This window comes from Dendrobates tinctorius, unplaced genomic scaffold (genome assembly GCF_039654945.1).
Source record: "Dendrobates tinctorius isolate UK_male_01 unplaced genomic scaffold, ASM3965494v1 ptg000236l, whole genome shotgun sequence".
In the NCBI taxonomy this organism is placed as follows: Eukaryota; Metazoa; Chordata; class Amphibia; order Anura; family Dendrobatidae; genus Dendrobates; species Dendrobates tinctorius.
The window spans coordinates 3,059,713-3,082,333 of NW_027361903.1; the positions used below are offsets into that span (position 1 = coordinate 3,059,713).

At 45.4% G+C, this 22,621-nt stretch overlaps 1 protein-coding gene across 2 annotated transcripts in view; it reads right to left on the reverse strand.

The window, feature by feature from the left end:
- Positions 1-22,621, reverse strand: part of ATRNL1 (attractin like 1) — a 775,749-nt gene that overhangs the window by 469,287 nt on the left and 283,841 nt on the right. For both annotated transcript variants that reach the window (XM_073556584.1, XM_073556585.1), the window contains 2 exons: positions 15,473-15,691; positions 14,118-14,255 (listed from right to left, as the gene is read on the reverse strand). In XM_073556584.1, the coding sequence (XP_073412685.1) occupies positions 14,118-14,255; positions 15,473-15,691 (357 nt within the window). The remainder of the gene's footprint in view (positions 1-14,117; positions 14,256-15,472; positions 15,692-22,621) is intronic.

Below are 22,621 nucleotides of genomic sequence, written 5' to 3' on the forward strand. Positions count from 1 at the left end.
ATTATCCGTGGCTCTATGATGTCATCACAACTGCTCTGATGTCATCTCGGCGGTGACCTCATGACGTGGAGTTCGGCACATCGTATTTATAGGGCTTTACTCAGATTACACCATTGTACGGTCATGTATCAGAAAGCCAGACGTCACGTGACTGCGCGGAGGCCACGGAACAGTGAACACAGAGAACAGTATTCATCTACCATGTGGCCATGCAAGGATTTATCAACAGCCGGACACGTCCCTTTAATTCATATATAACATGGGACTGACCTGATCTGTAATAGGATCACAGGAAAACCTCACAGCGGATCCTTCATCCTCCGAGCTCACAATCTAATGGGTGCTGAGCTCCGGACACGCACTCTCCTCGTGGCTCCTGTGGCCAATCGTGATTGCGTCCTGTGCGCTCGATTATATCTTTAATCCTCCGAGCTCGCAATCTAATGGGTGCTGAGCTCCGGACACGCTCTCTCCTCGTGGCTCCTGTGGCCAATCGTGATTCTTTCCTGTGCGCTCGATCATATCCCTCGTCCTCGGAGCTCACAATCTAATGGGTGCTGAGCTCCGGACATGCGCTCTCCTCGTGGCTCCTGTGGCCAATCGTGATTCCGTCCTGTGCACGCGATTATATCCTTCATCCTCGGAGCTCACAATCTAATGAGTGCTGAGCTCCGGACACGCGCTCTCCTCGTGGCTCCTGTGGCCAATCGTGATTCTTTCCTGTACACTCGATTATATCCCTCATCCTCGGAGCTCACAATCTAATGGGTGCTGAGCTCCGGACATGCGCTCTCCTCGTGGCTCCTGTGGCCAATCGTGATTCTTTCCTGTACACTCGATTGTATCCCTCGTCCTCGGAGCTCACAATCTAATGGGTGCTGAGCTCCGGACATGCGCTCTCCTCGTGGCTCCTGTGGACAATCGTGATTCCGTCCTGTGCGCTCTATTATATCCTTCATCCTCAGAGCTCACAATCTAATCGATCCTGAGCTCTGGACATGCGCTCTCCTTGTGGCTCCTGTGGACAATCGTGATTCCGTCCTGTGCGCTCTATTATATCCTTCATCCTCTGAGCTCACAATCTAATGGGTGCTGAGCTCCAGACACGCTCTCTCCTCGTGGCTCCTGTGGCCAATCGTGATTCCGTCCTGTGCGCTCTATTATATCCTTCATCCTCGGAGCTCACAATCTAATGGGTGCTGAGCTCCGGACATGCGCTCTCCTCGTGGCTCCTGTGGACAATCGTGATTCCGTCCTGTGCGCTCTATTATATCCCTCGTCCTCGGAGCTCACAATCTAATGGGTGCTGATCTCCGGACACGCGCTCTCCTCGTGGCTCCTGTGGCCAATCGTGATTCCGTCCTGTGCACTCGATCATATCCCTCGTCCTCGGAGCTCACAATCTAATGGGTGCTGAGCTCCGGACACGCTCTCTCCTCGTGGCTCCTGTGGCCAATCGTGATTCTTTCCTGTGCGCTCGATCATATCCCTCGTCCTCGGAGCATACAATCTAATGGGTGCTGAGCTCCAGACATGCGCTCTCCTCGTGGCTCCTGTGGCCAATCATGATTCTGTCCTGTGCACGCGATTATATCCTTCATCCTCGGAGCTCACAATCTAATGAGTGCTGAGCTCCGGACACGCGCTCTCCTCGTGGCTCCTGTGGCCAATCGTGATTCTTTCCTGTACGCTCGATTATATCCCTCGTCCTCGGAGCTCACAATCTAATGGGTGCTGAGCTCCGGACATGCGCTCTCCTCGTGGCTCCTGTGGCCAATCGTGATTCCGTCCTGTGCGCTCTATTATATCCTTCATCCTCGGAGCTCACAATCTAATGGGTGCTGAGCTCCGGACATGCGCTCTCCTCGTGGCTCCTGTGGCCAATCGTGATTCCGTCCTGTGCAGTCGATCATATCCCTTGTCCTCGGAGCTCACAATCTAATGGGTGCTGAGCTCTGGACACGCGCTCTCCTCGTGGCTCCTGTGGCCAATCGTGATTCCGTCCTGTGCGCTCTATTATATCCTTTGTCCTCGGAGCTCACAATCTAATGAGTGCTGAGCTCCGGACACGTGCTCTCCTCGTGGCTCCTGTGGCCAATCGTGATTCCGTCCTGTGTGCTCTATTATATCCTTCGTCCTCGGAGCTCACAATCTAATCTGTGCTGAGCTCCGGACACGCGCTCTCCTCGTGGCTCCTGTGGCCAATCGTGAGTCTGTCCTGTGCGCTCTATTATATCCCTTGTTCTCGGAGCTCACAATCTAATGAGTGCTGAGCTCCGGACACACACTCTCCTCATGGCTCCTGTGGCCAATCGTGATTCCGTCCTGTGCACTCGATTATATCCTTCATCCTCTGAGCTCACAATCTAATGAGTGCTGAGCTCCGGACACGCGCTCTCCTCGTGGCTCCTGTGGCCAATCGTGATTCCGTCCTGTGCACTCGATTATATCCTTCGTCCTCGGAGCTCACAATCTAATGAGTGCTGAGCTCCGGACACGCGCTCTCCTCGTGGCTCCTGTGGCCAATCTTGATTCCTTCCTGTGTGCTCGATTATATCCCTCATCCTCAGAGCTCACAATCTAATTGGTGCTGAGCTCCGGACACGCGCTCTCCTCGTGGCTCCTGTGGCCAATCGTGATTCCATCCTGTGCGCTCTATTATATCCTTCATCCTCTGAGCTCACAATCTAATGAGTGCTGAGCTCCGGACACGCGCTCTCCTCGTGGCTCCTGTGAACAATTGTGATTCCGTCCTGTGCACTCTATTATATCCCTCGTCCTCGGAGCTCACAATCTAATCGGTGCTGAGCTCCGGACACGTGCTCTCCTCGTGGCTCCTGTGGCCAATTGTGATTCCGTCCTGTGCGCTCTATTATATCCCTCGTCCTCGGAGCTCACAATCTAATCGGTGCTGAGCTCCGGACACGCGCTCTCCTCGTGGCTCCTCTGAACAATTGTGATTCCGTCCTGTGCACTCGATTATATCCCTCGTCCTCAGAGCTCACAATCTAATGGGTGCTGAGCTCCGGACACGCGCTCTTCTCATGGCTCCTGTGGTGAATCTTGATTCCGTCCTGTGCACTCTATTATATCCCTCGTCCTCGGAGCTCACAATCTAATCGGTGCTGAGCTCCGGACACGTGCTCTCCTCGTGGCTCCTGTGAACAATTGTGATTCCGTCCTGTGCACTCGATTATATCCCTCGTCCTCAGAGCTCACAATCTAATGGGTGCTGAACTCCGGACATGCGCTCTCCTCATGGCTCCTGTGGCCAATCGTGATTCCGTCCTGTGCGCTCGATTATATCCCTCGTCCTCAGAGCTCACAATCTAATCGGTGCTGAGCTCCGGACACGCGCTCTCCTCGTGGCTCCTGTGGCCAATCGTGATTCCGTCCTGGGCGATCAGTTGTATCCATTGTCCCTTTCACGGCACAGTTATAATTTAATAATTTAATATTTATAGCCCCGGATTAGGAGAGGTCATCCATATCCAATTTATGGGGTCCGACACCCAGCAGCCCCCACTGAGCTGATGTCTGCAGAAGGACATATGTATATCCTGGACACAGTCAGTTCGCCCCATAGTGGCTGTTCGTGGGTACTGCAGCTCAGCCCCCATTTACATGAATGAGATCTGCAGTCCGGCCACTACACAGTGATCTACCCACCCGCAGCTGCAAACAACCAATCACTGAGGGTACCGGACCCCAATTATCTGATGACCTATTCTGAGTCAAGGACAACCCCTTTAAACTAAATACTACACATCTTTTCAATAGGTCTTATGTTTGAGCTCCACATTTATTACTTGTCATGGCTGAGGGTTTGTTACTATGCGTCTGTGTCTGTAAGCTGTCAGCCCAGAGTCCAGGAGAGAGAGAGAAATGGATTGTCAAGACTGAATACATTGTAACAGAATCATTACATCAGAACAAAAGTCTTCACATTTACTAACAGCAGAGTTCTTGAACTTTGTGCAGAACGTGCCAGAAATCGTAGCACCCCGCTAGTCCTGACCTGTGCAGACAATCCTCTGAGCTAAAGAGCAGCACTGCAGACAATCCTGTGTGTGCTAAAGAGCCGCACTGCAGACAATCCTCTGTGAGCTAAAGAGCGACACTGCAGACAATCCTGTGTGAGCTAAGGAGCCACACTGCAGACAATCCTGTGTGTGCTAAAGAGCCACACTGCAGACAATCCTGTGTGTGCTAAAGAGCCGCACTGCAGACAATCCTCTGTGTGCTAAAGAGCCGCACTGCAGACAATCCTGTGTGTGCTAAAGAGCCACACTGCAGACACTCCTCTGTGTGATAAAGAGCCGCACTGCAGACAATCCTGTGTGTGCTAAAGAGCCGCACTGCAGACAATCCTCTGTGTGCTAAAGAGCCGCACTGCAGACAATCCTCTGTGTGCTAAAGAGCCGCACTGCAGACAATCCTGTGTGTGCTAAAGAGCCACACTGCAGACAATCCTGTGTGTGCTAAAGAGCCACACTGCAGACACTCCTCTGTGTGCTAAAGAGCCACACTGCAGACACTCCTCTGTGTGCTAAAGAGCCGCACTGCAGACAATCCTCTGTGTGCTAAAGAGCCGCACTGCAGACAATCCTCTGTGTGCTAAAGAGCCGCACTGCAGACAATCCTGTGTGTGCTAAAGAGCCACACTGCAGACACTCCTCTGTGTGCTAAAGAGCCACACTGCAGACACTCCTCTGTGTGCTAAAGAGCCGCACTGCAGACAATCCTCTGTGTGCTAAAGAGCCGCACTGCAGACAATCCTGTGTGTGCTAAAGAGCCGCACTGCAGACAATCCTGTGTGTGCTAAAGAGCCGCACTGCAGACAATCCTCTGTGTGCTAAAGAGCCGCACTGCAGACAATCCTGTGTGTGCTAAAGAGCCGCACTGCAGACAATCCTGTGTGTGCTAAAGAGCCGCACTGCAGACAATCCTGTGTGTGCTAAAAAGCCACACTGCAGACACTCCTCTGTGTGATAAAGAGCCGCACTGCAGACAATCCTCTGTGTGCTAAAGAGCCGCACTGCAGACAATCCTCTGTGTGCTAAAGAGCCGCACTGCAGACAATCCTGTGTGTGCTAAAAAGCCACACTGCAGACACTCCTCTGTGTGATAAAGAGCCGCACTGCAGACAATCCTCTGTGTGCTAAAGAGCCGCACTGCAGACAATCCCGTGTGAGCTAAAGAGCCACACTGCAGACAATCCTGTGTGAGCTAAAGAGATGCACTGCAGACAATCCTGTATGAGCTAAAGAGCCGCACTGCAGACAATCATGTATGAGCTAAAGAGCGGCACTGCAGACAATCCTGTGTGAGCTAAAGAGATGCACTGCAGACAACCCTTTGAGCTAAAGAGATGCACTGCAGATATCCCTTTGTGAGCTAAAGAGATGCACTGCAGACAATCCTCTGTGAGCTAAGGAGCCACACTGCAGACAATCCTCTGTGAGCTAAAGAGCCACACTGCAGACAATCCTCTGTGAGCTAAGAGCCACACTGCAGACAATCCTCTGTGAGCTAAAGAGCCACACTGCAGACAATCCTCTGTGAGCTAAAGAGCCACACTGCAGACAATCCTCTGTGAGCTAAAGAGCCACACTGCAGACAATACTCAGTGAGCTAAATAGCCGCACTGCAGACAATCCTCTGTGTAAGCTAAAGAGCCGCACTGCAGACAATCCTGTGTGAGCTAAATAGCCGCACTGCAGACAATCCTCTGTGAGCTAAAGAGCCGCACTGCAGACAATCCTCTGTGAGCTAAAGAGCCACACTGCAGACAATCCTCTGTGAGCTAAAGAGCCACACTGCAGACAATCCTTTGTGAGCTAAAGAGCCGCACTGCAGACAATCCTCTGTGAGCTAAAGAGATGCACTGCAGACAATTCTCTGTGTGCTAAAGAGCCGCACTGCAGACAATCCTCTGTGAGCTAAAGAGATGCACTGCAGACAATTCTCTGTGTGCTAAAGAGCCGCACTGCAGACAATCCTGTGTGTGCTAAAGAGCCGCACTGCAGACAATCCTGTGTGTGCTAAAGAGCCGCACTGCAGACAATCCTGTGTGTGCTAAAGAGCCGCACTGCAGACAATCCTGTGTGTGCTAAAGAGCCGCACTGCAGACAATCCTGTGTGAGCTAAAGAGCCGCACTGCAGACAATCCTGTATGAGCTAAAGAGCGGCACTGCAGACAATCCTGTGTGAGCTAAAGAGATGCACTGCAGACAATCCTGTGTGAGCTAAAGAGCGGCACTGCAGACAATCCTGTGTGAGCTAAAGAGATGCACTGCAGACAACCCTTTGAGCTAGAGATGCACTGCAGATATCCCTTTGTGAGCTAAAGAGACGCACTGCAGACAATCCTCTGTGAGCTAAAGAGCCGCACTGCAGACAACCCTTTATGAGCTAAAGAGCCGCACTGCAGACAACCCTTTATGAGCTAAAGAGCGGCACTGCAGACAATCCTCTGAGCTAAAGAGTGGCACTGCAGACAACCCTCTATGAGCTAAAGAGATGCACTGCAAACAATCCTGAGCTAAAGAGCCGCACTGCAGACCGATACATTGTAACAAACTCCCAGAGAGGTTCTGCAGCAGCTGCTGATGGCAGTCTCTAGATTGGATACAGTTGTATTCACGTCTCAGCTGGGAGCAGCACTGGATAGATACAGGGATACTGAGTGTACAGCGCCTTCAAGCACAAATCTGAAATATGGTGAGAAAGTGAAGCTCAGAGGTCCAGATTCCTCCATGTGTTTATACCAGAAAGCTCGGGATTGAAGTTGGCGAGACGAGAAGTGCAGGCGATCCCTGATCGCTGATGATCAGATGCAGGAATACAAGGTGTCCATGCATCGGTACCTCGTCACATCAGGGGGCTGCACGTCTCGTTACACTCACACTAGGCTCTATTCACAGAGAGAAGACGGAGTCTGGACTGTCCCTTTAATTCGGCCCATGGACCGGCTCCAGTGGAATGACTCTGCTTTTCTCGGAGTCGTCGGATCAAACAGCGAGGTCGGCGGAATCCATTACTGAATGCGTAATCGCAATGTTCTGGGATTCATGTCTCCGTCGGGGGCGAAGGATCGGCCGCACAACCTCTGGGTACAATATATATATATATATACCCGTATTGGCGGGGCGTGCGATTGATTCAGGCCATTATGGCTCCGCACATAATTTAGTGGCAGTGACAGCAGAGCTTATTCGGTGAGTTCTGTAATGTGTCCCCACAGAATAACAAGCAGACCCATAGATCACGGTGACAGAGCGGCCGCAGAGCACGGAGCAGCGCTCTGCCAACTTCACACAATGCGCCGCGCTCAGGAATCACAGAATCTGCAGAAAGCGCTCACCTGTCAATAAGGAGAAGGATGAATCCGGAGATTCCCGAGATCGACACATTGTATCACTGAGAAGAGCGGAGCCAGGATCAGAGGGCTTAACTGTACTGAGAGAGGGGCATATACAACCTGCAGAGCAAAAACACACTGCAGGGGTATACAGGGAAGAGGGGATGTGTATATACTGCAGGGGTATACAGGGAAGAGGGGGGGTGTATATACTGCAGGGGTATACAGGGAAGAGGGGGATGTGTATATACTGCAGGGGTATACAGGGAAGAGGGGGATGTGTATATACTGCAGGGGTATACAGGGAAGAGGGGGATGTGTATATACTGCAGGGGTATACAGGGAAGAGGGAGATGTGTATATACTGCAGGGGTATACAGGGAAGAGGGGGATGTGTATATGCTGCAGTGCTTTGAAAAAGTATTCATACCCTGAGAACTTTTCAACATTTTTTTCACGTTTCACCCACAAACTGAAATCCATTTTATCCATTTTATAGGGATCAGCTTCCCTGCCTCTGCTGAAGAAAAACCCTATTTCAGCATGATGCTGCCACCACCATGTGTGACGGTGGGGATGGTGTTTTTTGCAGGGTGATATGCAGTGTTAATTTTCCGTTACACTTTGTTTTTCATTTAGCCCCAGATATTCCACTTTGGATTCATCTGTCCTTTCCATGTAGAAGACATAGCGAAGAAGGCGACTGCCTGTCGCCTCCATCATCAGTATCCAGTGACCGCTCGTAGCCTCCATCACTTCCTCTCAGTCACTTGCATTATCCTGGATTTTTTATAATTCTAGTTGGGTGCATGAGGAACTAATTTTACCAGATGGTGATAAAACAACTGAAACAGAGACAGTTGTGCAAGAGGCTGAAAACTGGGTGATGAACAGCCAAACTACCGTACTACAAAGGTGAGGTTGTAGGAGACAGTTTTATGTACCAGGTCATTAATTATGGTAAGACGGAGCACCGTAACGACACCAGGTAGTTATAGTGCATCAGCGAGGATTCTTCCAGAGAAGGGTATAACAGCAGACGGGGGATCCGAGATATATTGTTTATAGAAAAAGAAGCACCAAGAATTGGGCAACACTGAGGGCAGGAGACACAGCTGTCGGCTATGGACACTTACTGCATCAATTGGTATGCCAAAAAATAATAAACCTAAAGAAATGTAAAAGTGAAAAAAAAAATATTCTTACCTCACCACACATCTCTACGACCCCTCCACTTCCCACAGTCACCCGTCCACTCCTGGTTGCATCTTATCGTCACCTCAAACACTAAAATCCTCAGGATGATTCTGCGCAAGCATGTGCTAACTCATAATGTCATGACATCCGCCATGACCATGGCTGACCATGCGCGCTCATGGGGAGAACCGTCCTGGACCTCATCAGAGCCGGACATCCAGGCCTAGCTTGGGAGGTCCAGAGGTTTCAGCACTTGTGGCGGCGATCAGAAGATGTTAAGAGGACCAGATGGGTAATGGTGAGGAGTCGAAAGGCTGAGTGGTGAGGAGAGAATAAGAATATAGTTATTTATGGCTAACCTTTTGATGGCCCTTTCCAGTTCAGAAAAAATTTTGGCCACTGAATCCTTGTGAAATAGAATTTCAAAAAATATGCATTTTGGTGAGTGCAGATTTTTGTAAGATTAGAGTTCAATTCTGCTTGAATATATTCTCTCACCTCTACTTCCCTACAATATCAGCAGATGTCCAGCAGTGCCACCAAGTCAGAAGTGGCAGCGACCAGTGCAACCATCTACAGTGGGGAAAATAAGCATTTGATACACAAAAAATGGAGAGATCTGTAATTTTTATCAAAGGTACATTTCACTTAGGAGAGACAGAAAGTAAAAATAAAAAAACTAAAAAAAAAAAAAAATCAGAAAATCACATTGTAGGATTTTTACATAATTAATTTGCATTTTATCACAGGAAATAAGTATTTGATACAACAGAAAACCAGATCTTAATATTTGTTACAGAAACCTTTTTTATGCGGTTACAGAGGTCAGACGTTTCCTGTAGTCCTTCACCAGGTTTGCTCACACTGCAGCAGGGATATTGGCCCCCTCCTCCATACAGATCTTCTCCAGATCTTTCAGGTTTCGGGGCTCTTGCTGTCAACATTGAGTTTCAGCTCACTCCAAAGGTTTTCTATTGGGTTCAGGTCTGTAGACTGGCTAGGCCACTCCAGGACCTGGACATGCTTCTTAGGCCGGGGTCACACTTGCGAGAAACTCACACGAGTCTTGTGTCTCAATACCCGGCACTGCTGCCGGCACTCGGGATAGGAATGTACGGCTGCATATATTTCTATGCAGAGTTTCTCGCAAGTGTGACCCCGGCCTTACGGAGCCACTCCTTAGCTGCCCTAGCTGTGTGATTTGGGTCATTGTTTATGCTGGAAGACCCAGCCATAACCCATCTTCAGAGTTCAATGCTATTACTGAGGGAAGGAGGTTGTTGGCCAAAATCTTGTGATACATGACCCCATCCATCCTTCCTTCTACACGGTGTAGTCATTCTGTCCCCTTTGCAGAAAATCAACAACAAAGTATGATGTTTCTCCCTCCATGCTTCACAATTGGAAAGGTGTTTTTGGGGTTGTACTTATCGTTCTTCCTATAAACATGGCGAGTGGAGTTGATCCCATAAAGGTCTATTTTGGTCTCTTCTGACCACATGGCCTTCTCTCCTGCCTGCTCTGGATCATCCAGATGGTCATTGGCAAACTTTAAATGGGCCTGGATATGTGCTGGCACGAGCAGGGGGACCTTGTGTGCCCTTCAGATTTTCATCATGGTGTAGTGTGTTACTAATAGTAATGTTTTAGACTGTGGTCCCAGCTCTCTTCAGGTCACTGACCAGGTCCTTCCGTGTAGTTCTGGGCTGATTCCTGACGCTTCTCAGGATCATCCTTACCCCACGAGTCGAAATCTTGCATGGTGCCCCATAGTGAGGAAGATTGACAGTCATTGTCATTCCATTTTCTAATAATTGTGAAAACAGTTGTTTCCTTCTCACCAAGCTGCTTGCCTATTGTCCTGTAGCCCATCCCAGCCTTGTGCAGGGCTACAATTTTGTCCCTGGTGTCCTTAGACAGCTCTTTGGTCTTGACCATGGTGGAGAGGTTGGAGTGTGATTGAGTGTGTGGACAGGTGTCTTTTATACAGGAGAAATTAATACAGGTCAAGAGTGAGGAGTAAGAGACTTCCTAGGCCATGTACACACTGAGTATTTGGTGAGTTTTTTACCCCAGTATTTGTAAGCCAAATCCAGGAGTGGAACGGAGGAAAAGCAGAATAGAAACATTTGCACCACTTCTGTGTTTATCACCAACTCCTGGTTTTGGCTTACAAATACTGGGGTAAAAAATGCAATGTGTGCATGTGGCTTTACAGAAAAACGAACAGGTCTGTGAGAGGCAGAATTCTGGCTGGTCGGTCGGTGATCAAATACTTATTTCATGCAATAAAATGCAAATTAATTATGTAACAATCCTACAATTTTCTCAATTTTATTTTTGATTCCATCTCTCCCAGGTGAAGTGTAGCTACGATAAAAATTACAGACCTCTCCATTCTTTGTTGGTGGCAAACCTGCAAAATCGGCAGTGTGTGAAATACTTATTTTCCTCTCGGCACTGTGCGGAGAATTCTGGCCAGAGAAGGATTGTGTCCAAAAACCTTCTACATGGAAACACAGGAACCGGGTGCAGATAAATGGCGGCAGGAGACGAGAAGGAACATGGGGAATATTCAGCTGGACCAGAAGCAGATGGTTCCTGAAGGAGATCGGCACAATAATGAGGGAGTGCAGGAGCAGAGACGCCCGGAGAAGTCACACGAGGAGGCAGAAGGATCCGCACCAGCCTCACACACAGGAGATCGGGGGTCAGTGATACAAGATGTTTGGCCCAAACTCCAGCCGATATCCTCCGTAACCAGTGTACAGGAACAAGGAGAAGGGATGGAGGGGACGGGCGGTCACCAGATACTGATGATGGAGGGGACGGGCGGTCACCAGATACTGATGACGGAGGTGACGGGCAGTCATCAGATACTGATGATGGAGATGACAGGCGGTCACCAGATACTGACGATGGAGGAGACGGAGGTCACCATAAACTGATGATGGAGGGGATGGCTGGTCACCAGATGCTGATGATGGAGGTGACGGGTGGTCACCAGATACTGATGATGGAGGGGACGGGCGGTCACCAGATACTGATGACGGAGTTGACGGGTGGTCATCAGATACTGATGATGGAGGCAACGGACGGTCACCAGATACTGATGATGGGCTGTGCACATCCTGGGGGGCACATAGCGACCCTCGCATATGACCCCGGTCACTGCCCCACACATTTGTTTCCTGGCTGCAATCTGGAGGATCCTTTTTACTTTCTGCTTTTGAGTACGCTGAACATTAAAAGAGACTTTGTTCTGAACTTTCCTGGGTCACCGCCTGATCTGTCACACTGCTCCAACCCCGCTGCACTACAAATTATTATTATTTATTTCTATAGCCCCATTGATTCCATGCTGCTGTACATGAGAAGGGGTTACATACAAATTACCGATATCACTTACAGTAACTAACAATGACAGACTGATACAGAGGGGAGAGAGGACCCGGCCCTCGGGGGCTTACATGCAACAGGATGGTGGGGAAGGAGACAGTAGGTTGGGGGGTTGCAGCAGCTCCGGTGATGGTGAGGTGGTAGCACCAGTAGTGGTGAGGAGGCAGCGGGGTCATTGCAGGCTTTCCTGAAGAGGTGGGTTTTCAGGTTCCATCTGAAAGATCCGAATGTGGTTGATAGTCGGACATGTTGGGGCAAAGAATTCCAGAGGATGGGGGATATTCGGGAGAAGTCTTGGAGGCGGTTGGGTGAGGAGCGAATAAGTGTGGAGGAGAGAAGGAAGTCTTGGGAGGACCGGAGATTACGTGAGGATAGGTATAGGGAGAATAGTTCAGAGACATATGGGGAGACAGGTCATCGATGGCCTTGTAGGTCAGTATTAGTAATTTGAATTGGATACGCTGAGGGAATGGGAGCCAGTGAGGAGATTTGCAGAGGGGAGAAGCGAAGGAGTAGCAAGGAGAGAGAGGACGGATTCTGGAGATATTTTTGAGCTGGAGGCAACAGGAGGTGGAGAGAGCTTGGATGTGCGGTTTGAAGGACAGGGCAGAGTCAAGGGTAACTCCGAGGCAGCGGACCTCCGGTACGGGAGGGGGGGGGGAGCGTGATGTCATTAATTGTTATAGATAGGTCAGGTAAGGAAGATGTGAGATGGAGGAAAGATGATCAGTTCAGATTTGTCTACATTGAGTTTGAGGAAGCGAGAGGAGAAGAAGGAGGATATGGCTGATAGACACTCTGGGATTCTGGAGAGCAGAGAGGTGACGTCTGGGCCAGAGAGGTAGATCTGAGTGTCATCAGCATAAAGGTGGTAGTGGAATCCATGGGACTTTGAGTTGCCCCAGATCAAGTGTATAGATTGAGAAGAGTAGGGGTCGTAGAACAGAGCCTTGGGGGACTCCAACAGAGAGAGGGTGGGATGAGGAGGTGGTGTCGGAGACGCTGAATGTGCGGTTGGAAAGGTATGAGGAGATCCAGGATAGGGCGAGGTCTTTGATGCCAAAGGAGGAGAGGATCTGTAGTAGGAGGCAGTGGTCAATTGTGTCGAAGGCAGAGGACAGGTCTAGAAGGAGGAGTATAGAGTATTGTCCGTTTGCTTTGGCTGTAAGTAGGTCATTAGTAATTTTGGTCAGGGCTGTCTCAGTGGAGTGATGGGGGCAGAAACCACATTGTAGATTGTCAAAGAGCAAGTTAAATGAAAGATGGGAGGAAAGTTCAGCATGGATGTGCTGCTCCAGGAGTTTAGAAGTGAATGGGAGCAGTGATACTGGGCGATAGCCGGACATAGCGGTTGGGTCGAGGGTTGGCTTTTTAAGGATAGGCGTGATTGTGGCATGCTTGAAAGCAGAAGGGAAGGTACCGGAAGTTAGTGATAGGTTGAAGAGATGGGTTAGGGATGGGATAAGTGTGGTGGTGAGGTTGGGGAGGAGGTGGGATGGGGTCAAGTGCACAGGTTGCGAGGTGCGATTTGGATAAGAGGCGATTAAGCTCCCCTTCAGTGATGCTGGAGAGTGAGGTTATGGGGTTTGGGCATTGGTCTGGTATACAAAGGGGCTGTGGTGGTTGAGCGATGAAGACTTGCCTTGTTAAGTCGATCTTATTTTTGAAGTGTGTGGCGAAGTCCTCAGCCGAGATGAGGGAAGTTGGAGGGGGCAGTGGTGGGCGGCAGAGGGAGGTAAAAGTGTTGAATAACTGTTTGGGGTTGTAAGATAGGGAAGATACGAGGGTTGTGAATTCGGCCGGTTTAGCAGAGGTGAGATCTGATTTGAAAGTGAGAGATCAATATGCTATAACACCTGGCACCAGATAACATCTATAGTGACCCCAACCCTGGATATACAGCAGTGAGTATGGAGTACATTCAGCAGGCACTGCTATATACCATTACACAACATTGCAGGATGATGAGCCGCAGATGACAGGCAGGAAGCAAAGGGTATAACATACTATTAGACAAAGTCCATAAATTTGAAAAACTTTGGTTCCCCTGGGTGGAATACGCTAATGATCACCCTTTGCCACTCCACTGTTTCGCCTAAAGCTGCTATATATTCCCAGTATCTCCCAGCACCGGTCAGTCGGCCCCAGTATCTCTTACCTTCACACTCGCCCCCGTTGGTGGGGTTCCCGTGGTACCCCGGCATGCAGGCCTCGCAGTGCTTCCCTGTAGTCAGGTTCTTGCATTGCTCACACACGTTGCTGCTGGTGCAGGTGCTGTGCCCGTTACATTGACACGCTGAAATAAGAGCAGAATGTTACAGAGAAGGGTGAAATATAGTACACACACGTGTTGTAATACACACCGCACGTTATATGGCGGTATTACACAGTGCAGCGATATAATAATGAAGTGCTTTACCAAAAAGCGCTATCTTGGTCTCATCTGTTCACAAGTTGTACTCACGTATATGTTGGCCAACTGCAGTCTAGCTTTTTTTTTTGTCTCTGTGTCAGGATGGGTCCTCCCGGGTCTCCTGCCATAGTGTTTCATTTCATTCACATGTGGACAGATAGCTCACGCTGACACTGATGCACCTGAGCCTGCAGGACAGCTTGAATTTTTTTGGAACCTGATTGGGGCTTATCCACCATGCGGACTATCCTGCGTTACAACTTTTCATCAATTTTTCTTTGATGTCCATGTCCAGGGAGAGGCGCTACAGTGCCATGGATTGTAAACCTCTTGATTATGTAGCGCACCGTGAACAACGGAACATCAAGATCTCTGGAGATGGACTTGTAACCATGAGATTGGTGATATTGTTCAACTATTTTTGCTCTATCCTCAGACAGTTCTCCTCTCCTCTTTCTGTTCTCCATGCTTAGTGTAACACCCACAGACACACAATGCAAGGATTGAGGCAACTTATCCCCTTTTTATCTGGATTCAGGAGTGATTTTTATATTGCCCACACCTGTTACTTGCCACAGGTGAGTCTGAATGAACATCATATGTTGGAAACAAAGTTCTTTACCCACATTTTTTGGAAAGGAGCCAACAATTTTGTCCTGCCCATTTTTGAGGTTTTGTGTGAAATCGTCTCAAATTTGCATTTTCTTCACAGTTTTTTTGTGTTGCAATACACACAAAGGAATTAAACCTGTGTATAACAAAACGTGTCATGGCGATAACCTTCTGGGAGAAATACTTCATTTTCTGGAACAATTTGAAGGGTGCCAACACTTTTGGCCATGACTGTAATATGTATACGATTCTGTGTAGAATTATTTTTCTTGTGTAAATAATAAATCAAACTTTACATCATTCATCATTCATATATAGCAACACAGTAATATAAATTATATAGTGTTATTATACAGAGGTGACCACCGAGGACACTACGGGGCACCACCAGTGATGAACACAATGAGTTCCCCTGCTCCTGTGTGGTCCCCTGCAGAAAGTGTAGACGAAACCATCACACATATGACAACGGACGTCGCTCTTCTCACCTGGACAGTGGATGAAGGACCACTCATAGTTCTTGTCCCGCGGGCACAAACTGGTATCCAGGACCATTTCACTCGACTGTTTGCTCTGAGGTTTCATCGGTCCACGGGACGAACCTTCTATACAAGTGCCCTTCCCAGTGTTACTGGGGTCATTACACCAACCACAGCCCGGGTGCTCCAAGCACTGGGAGCAAGTGCGGAAGCCGGAGCAATTCTGAGCTATAGAAAGAGAAGAATATATTCCAGAACCAGAGAAACAAGAACATAGGAGAAAAGCATATTACAGTAGTTATATTCTTGTACATAGGAGCAGTATTATAGTAGTTATATTCTTGTACATAGGAGCAGTATTATAGTAGTTATATTCTTGTACATAGGAAGCAGTATTATAGTAGTTATATTCTTGTACATAGGAGCAGTATTACAGTAGTTATATTCTTGTACATAGGGGGCAGTATTATAGTAGTTATATTCTTGTACATAGGGGCAGTATTATAGTAGTTATATTCTTGTACATAGGAGCAGTATTATAGTAGTTATATTCTTGTACATAGGAGCAGTATTATAGTAGTTATATTCTTGTACATAGGAGCAGTATTATAGTAGTTATATTCTTGTACATAGGAGCAGTATTATAGTGGTTATATTCTTGTACATAGCAGTATTACAGTAGTTATATTCTTGTACATAGGGGGCAGTATTATAGTAGTTATATTCTTGTACATAGGGGCAGTATTATAGTAGTTATATTCTTGTACATAGGAGCAGTATTATAGTAGTTATATTCTTGTACATAGGGGCAGTATTATAGTAGTTATATTCTTGTACATAGGAGCAGTATTATAGTAGTTATATTCTTGTACATAGGAGCAGTATTACAGTAGTTATATTCTTGTACATAGGGGGCAGTATTATAGTAGTTATATTCTTGTACATGGGGCAGTGTTATAGTAGTTATATTCTTGTACATAGGAGCAGTATTATAGTAGTTATATTCTTGCACATAGGGGCAGTATTATAGTAGTTATATTCTTGTACATAGGAGCAGTATTATAGTAGTTATATTCTTGTACATAGGGGCAGTATTATAGTAGTTATATTCTTGTACATGGGGCAGTGTTATAGTAGTTATATTCTTGTACATAGGGGCAGTATTATAGTAGTTATATTCTTGTACATGGGGCAGTATTATAGTAGTTATATTCTTGTACATAGGGGGCAATATTATAGTAGTTATATTCTTGTACATAAGGGCAGTATTATAGTAGTTATATTCTTGTACATAGGGGCAGTATTATAGTAGTTATATTCTTGTACATAGGGGCAGTATTATAGTAGTTATATTCTTGTACATGGGGCAGTATTATAGTAGTTATATTCTTCTACATAGGGGGCAGAATTATAGTAGTGATATTCTTGTACATAGGGGGCCGTATTATAGTAGTTATATTCTTGTACATAGGGGGCAGTATTATAGTAGTTATATTCTTGTACATAGGGGGCAGTATTATAGTAGTTATATTCTTGTACATAGGAGGCAGTATTATAGTAGTTATATTCTTGTACATAGGGGGCAGTATTATAGTAGTTATATTCTTGTACATAGGGGGCAGTATTATAGTAGTTATATTCTTGTACATAGAGGCAGTATTATAGTAGTTATATTCTTGTACATAGGAGCAGTATTACAGTAGTTATATTCTTGTACATAGGAGCAGTATTATAGTAGTTATATTCTTGTACATAGGAACAGTATTACAGTAGTTATATTCTTGTACATAGGGGCAGTATTATATTAGTTATATTCTTGTACATAGGGGCAGGATTATAGTAGTTATATTCTTGTACATAGGGGCAGTATTATAGTAGTTATATTCTTGTACATAGGAGCAGTATTATAGTAGTTATATTCTTGTACATAGGAGCAGTATTATAGTAGTTATATTCTTGTACATAGAGGCAGTATTATAGTAGTTATATTCTTGTACATAGGGGGCAGTATTATAGTAGTTATATTCTTGTACATAGGGGGCAGTATTATAGTAGTTATATTCTTGTACATAGAGGCAGTATTATAGTAGTTATATTCTTGTACATAGGAGCAGTATTATAGTAGTTATATTCTTGTACATAGAGGCAGTATTATAGTAGTTATATTCTTGTACATAGGAGCAGTATTATAGTAGTTATATTCTTGTACATAGAGGCAGTATTATAGTAGTTATATTCTTGTACATAGGAGCAGTATTATAGTAGTTATATTCTTGTACATAGGGGGCAGTATTATAGTAGTTATATTCTTGTACATAGGGGGCAGTATTATAGTAGTTATATTCTTGTACATAGAGGCAGTATTATAGTAGTTATATTCTTGTACATAGGAGCAGTATTACAGTAGTTATATTCTTGTACATAGGAGCAGTATTATAGTAGTTATATTCTTGTACATAGGAGCAGTATTACAGTAGCTATATTCTTGTACATAGGGGCAGTATTATAGTAGTTATATTCTTGTACATAGGAGCAGTATTATAGTAGTTATATTCTTGTACATAGGGGCAGTATTATAGTAGTTATATTCTTGTACATAGGACCAGTATTATAGTAGTTATATTCTTGTACATAGGGGCAGTATTATAGTAGTTATATTCTTGTACATGGGGCAGTGTTATAGTAGTTATATTCTTGTACATAGGGGGCAATATTATAGTAGTTATATTCTTGTACATAGGGGCAGTATTATAGTAGTTATATTCTTGTACATGGGGCAGTATTATAGTAGTTATATTCTTCTACATAGGGGGCAGAATTATAGTAGTGATATTCTTGTACATAGGGGGCCGTATTATAGTAGTTATATTCTTGTACATAGGGGGCAGTATTATAGTAGTTATATTCTTGTACATAGGGGGCAGTATTATAGTAGTTATATTCTTGTACATAGGGAGCAGTATTATAGTAGTTATATTCTTGTACATAGAGGCAGTATTATAGTAGGTATATTCTTGTACATAGAGGGCAGTATTAAGTAGTTATATTCTTGTACATAGGGGCAGTATTATAGTAGTTATATTTTTGTACATAGGGGCAGTATTATAGTAGTTATATTCTTGTACATAGGGGACAGTATTATAGTAGTTATATTCTTGTACATGGGGCAGTATTATAGTAGTTATATTCTTGTACATAGGGGGCAATATTATAGTAGTTATATTCTTGTACATAGGGGCAGTATTATAGTAGTTATATTCTTGTACATGGGGCATTATTATAGTAGTTATATTCTTGTACATAGGGGCAGTATTATAGTAGTTATATTCTTGTACATGAGCAGTATTATAGTAGTTATATTCTTCTACATAGGGGGCAGAATTATAGTAGTGATATTCTTGTACATAGGGGGCCGTATTATAGTAGTTATATTCTTGTACATAGGGGGCAGTATTATAGTAGTTATATTCTTGTACATAGGGGGCAGTATTATAGTAGTTATATTCTTGTACATAGGGAGCAGTATTATAGTAGTTATATTCTTGTACATAGGGGGCAGTATTATAGTAGTTATATTCTTGTACATAGGGTGCAGTATTATAGTAGTTATATTCTTGTACATAGAGGCAGTATTATAGTAGGTATATTCTTGTACATAGAGGGCAGTATTAAGTAGTTATATTCTTGTACATAGGGGCAGTATTATAGTAGTTATATTTTTGTACATAGGGGCAGTATTATAGTAGTTATATTCTTGTACATAGGGGACAGTATTATAGTAGTTATATTCTTGTACATAGGAGCAGTATTATAGTAGTTATATTCTTGTACATAGGAGCAGTATTATAGTAGTTATATTCTTGTACACAGGGGGCAGTATTATAGTAGTTATATTTTTGTATATAGGAGCAGTATTATAGTAGTTATATTCTTGTACATGGGGCAGTGTTATAGTAGTTATATTCTTGTACATAGGGGGCAATATTATAGTAGTTATATTCTTGTACATAGGGGCAGTATTATAGTAGTTATATTCTTCTACATAGGGGGCAGAATTATAGTAGTGATATTCTTGTACATAGGGGGCCGTATTATAGTAGTTATATTCTTGTACATAGGGGACAGTATTATAGTAGTTATATTCTTGTACATAGGAGCAGTATTATAGTAGTTATATTCTTGTATATAGGGAGCAGTATTATAGTAGTTATATTCTTGTACATAGGGGACAGTATTATAGTAGTTATATTCTTGTACATAGGAGCAGTATTATAGTAGTTATATTCTTGTATATAGGGAGCAGTATTATAGTAGTTATATTCTTGTACATGGGGCATTATTATAGTAGTTATATTCTTGTACATAGGGGCAGTATTATAGTAGTTATATTCTTGTACATGGGGCAGTATTATAGTAGTTATATTCTTCTACATAGGGGGCAGAATTATAGTAGTGATATTCTTGTACATAGGGGGCCGTATTATAGTAGTTATATTCTTGTACATAGGGGACAGTATTATAGTAGTTATATTCTTGTACATAGGAGCAGTATTATAGTAGTTATATTCTTGTACATAGGAGCAGTATTATAGTAGTTATATTCTTGTACACAGGGGGCAGTATTATAGTAGTTATATTTTTGTATATAGGAGCAGTATTATAGTAGTTATATTCTTGTACATAGAGGGCAGTATTAAGTAGTTATATTCTTGTACATAGGGGCAGTATTATAGTAGTTATATTTTTGTACATAGGGGCAGTATTATAGTAGTTATATTCTTGTACATAGGGGACAGTATTATAGTAGTTATATTCTTGTACATAGGAGCAGTATTATAGTAGTTATATTCTTGTACATAGGAGCAGTATTATAGTAGTTATATTCTTGTACACAGGGGGCAGTATTATAGTAGTTATATTTTTGTATATAGGAGCAGTATTATAGTAGTTATATTCTTGTACATAGGGGCAGTATTATAGTAGTTATATTCTTGTACATAGGGACAGTGTTATAGTAGTTATATTCTTGTATATAGGAGCAGTATTATAGTAGTTATATTCTTGTACATAGGGGCAGTATTATAGTAGTTATATTCTTGTACATAGGGGGCAGTATTATAGTAGTTATATTCTTGTATATAGGAGCAGTATTATAGTAGTTATATTCTTGTAAATAGGGACAGTATTATAGTAGTTATATTCTTGTACATAGGGGCAGTATTATAGTAGTTATATTCTTGTATATAGGAGCAGTATTATAGTAGTTATATTCTTGTACATAGGGGGCAGTATTATAGTAGTTATATTCTTGTACATAGGGGCAGTATTATAGTAGTTATATTCTTGTACATAGGGTGCAGTATTATAGTAGTTATATTCTTGTACATAGAGGCAGTATTATAGTAGTTATATTCTTGTACATAGAGGCAGTATTATAGTAGGTATATTCTTGTACATAGGGGGCAGTATTATAGTAGTTATATTCTTGTACATAGGGGTAGTATTATAGCAGTTATATTTGTGTACATTAGGGCAGTATTATAGCAGTGTTGTAGTATCTTACATATGATGTAGCACATCCTTTTTCAAGGTTGCAGACTTTTCGGGAAGGTTACAATGCCCCTTTTTCCAGGGTGAGAGCAGCTCTTTTCCTCCTCATGTACATAAGCCGTTCCTAACAGATTCGGTGCATTGTAGGTGCAATGTTACGGTTATTATTGGTGAGTTCAGCGCGGTCTCCTCTCTTTCCCCCAGGCGCTGGGATGTGGCGGTGGCACGGGGCCACGTCACCAAGGTCTGCCGGGCCGAATGCCTTTCATTTTATAATGCACATAATTACCGTCCATAAAGACAGTAAATCTCAATGCCGCATGTAATATTGTAAATTCTCCAGCGAGGAGAGCGCAGTGCCCCATAATCTCATTACTCTCCGCCGCGCTCTCGCTCTCTCTCTCTCTTTTTGTTTTTTCGTCCTTAAACTTATGGAAATTGTTTTGTGTCCGGACAATGGAGCAACGCTCTACAATCTGGGAACGTGCGGCGTTCATGCAAAGATGATCGAAAGGACAGAAAATTCTATTATGTTTATTTAATAAAAATATTCTTTTTTTTATCGAATGCGGCAGAATGTGAAGCGAATTAATCGCCAGCGTCACAGCGGCCTGACATTGTGTGTGTCTGCAACAATTACAGTGGGATAATTCTGGGTGTGGCTGTAGGTTCCTGCTGCGCCCCCTCAATTCACCGGCCCCAGGTCTGCAGCAAGGTCACTCCTCCCCCACCAACACCATCCTCCCACACCGCCACTGTCTTCCCCACCACCGCCATCTTCCCACATCGCCGCCGTCGTCCCCCACCACTGCCTTCCTCCCCACCGCCGTTGTCCTCCCCCATCATCACTGTCCTCCCCCACTGCCGCCGTCATCCCCCACCGTCGTCCTCCTCCATCATCGCTGTCCTCCCCCACTGCCGTCATCCTGCCCCACTGCCACCGTCCTCCCCATCATCGTCATCCTCCCCCACCGCCGCCGTCCTCCATTACTACCGTCGTCCTCCCCCACCGCCGACGTCCTCCCCAATCATCGTCATCCTCCCCCACTGCCACCGTCCTCCCCAATCATTGTCATCCTACCCCACTGCCGCCGTCCTCCCCAATCATCGTCATCCTCCCCCACTGCCGCCATCCTCCCCAATCATCGTCATCCTCCCCCACTGCCGCCGTCCTCCCCAATCATCGTCATCCTCCCCCACTGCTGCCGTCCTCCCCCATTGTCACCGTCATCCCCATCATCGCTGTCCTCCCCCACTGCCGCCGTCCTCCCCAATCATCGTCATCCTCCCCCACTGCCGCCGTCCTCCCCAATCATCGTCATCCTCCCCCACTGCTGCCGTCCTCCCCCAATGCCGTCGTCCTCCCCCACTGCCGCCGTCATCCCCCACCGGGTCCTCCCCATCATCTCTGTCCTCCCCCACTGCCGCCGTCTTTCCCCACTGCCGCCGTCCTTCCCCACTGCCGCCGTCCTCTACGACCCCTCGTAAAGCGGATTATACGTCTTCTCATTTGCTTCTAATTTCATTTATTTGCTGACACCACATGTCGCCCCGCGCGCCAGCAGACACTTTGTTCCCATTTGATCGCAGCCTCTTTTATATCAATTT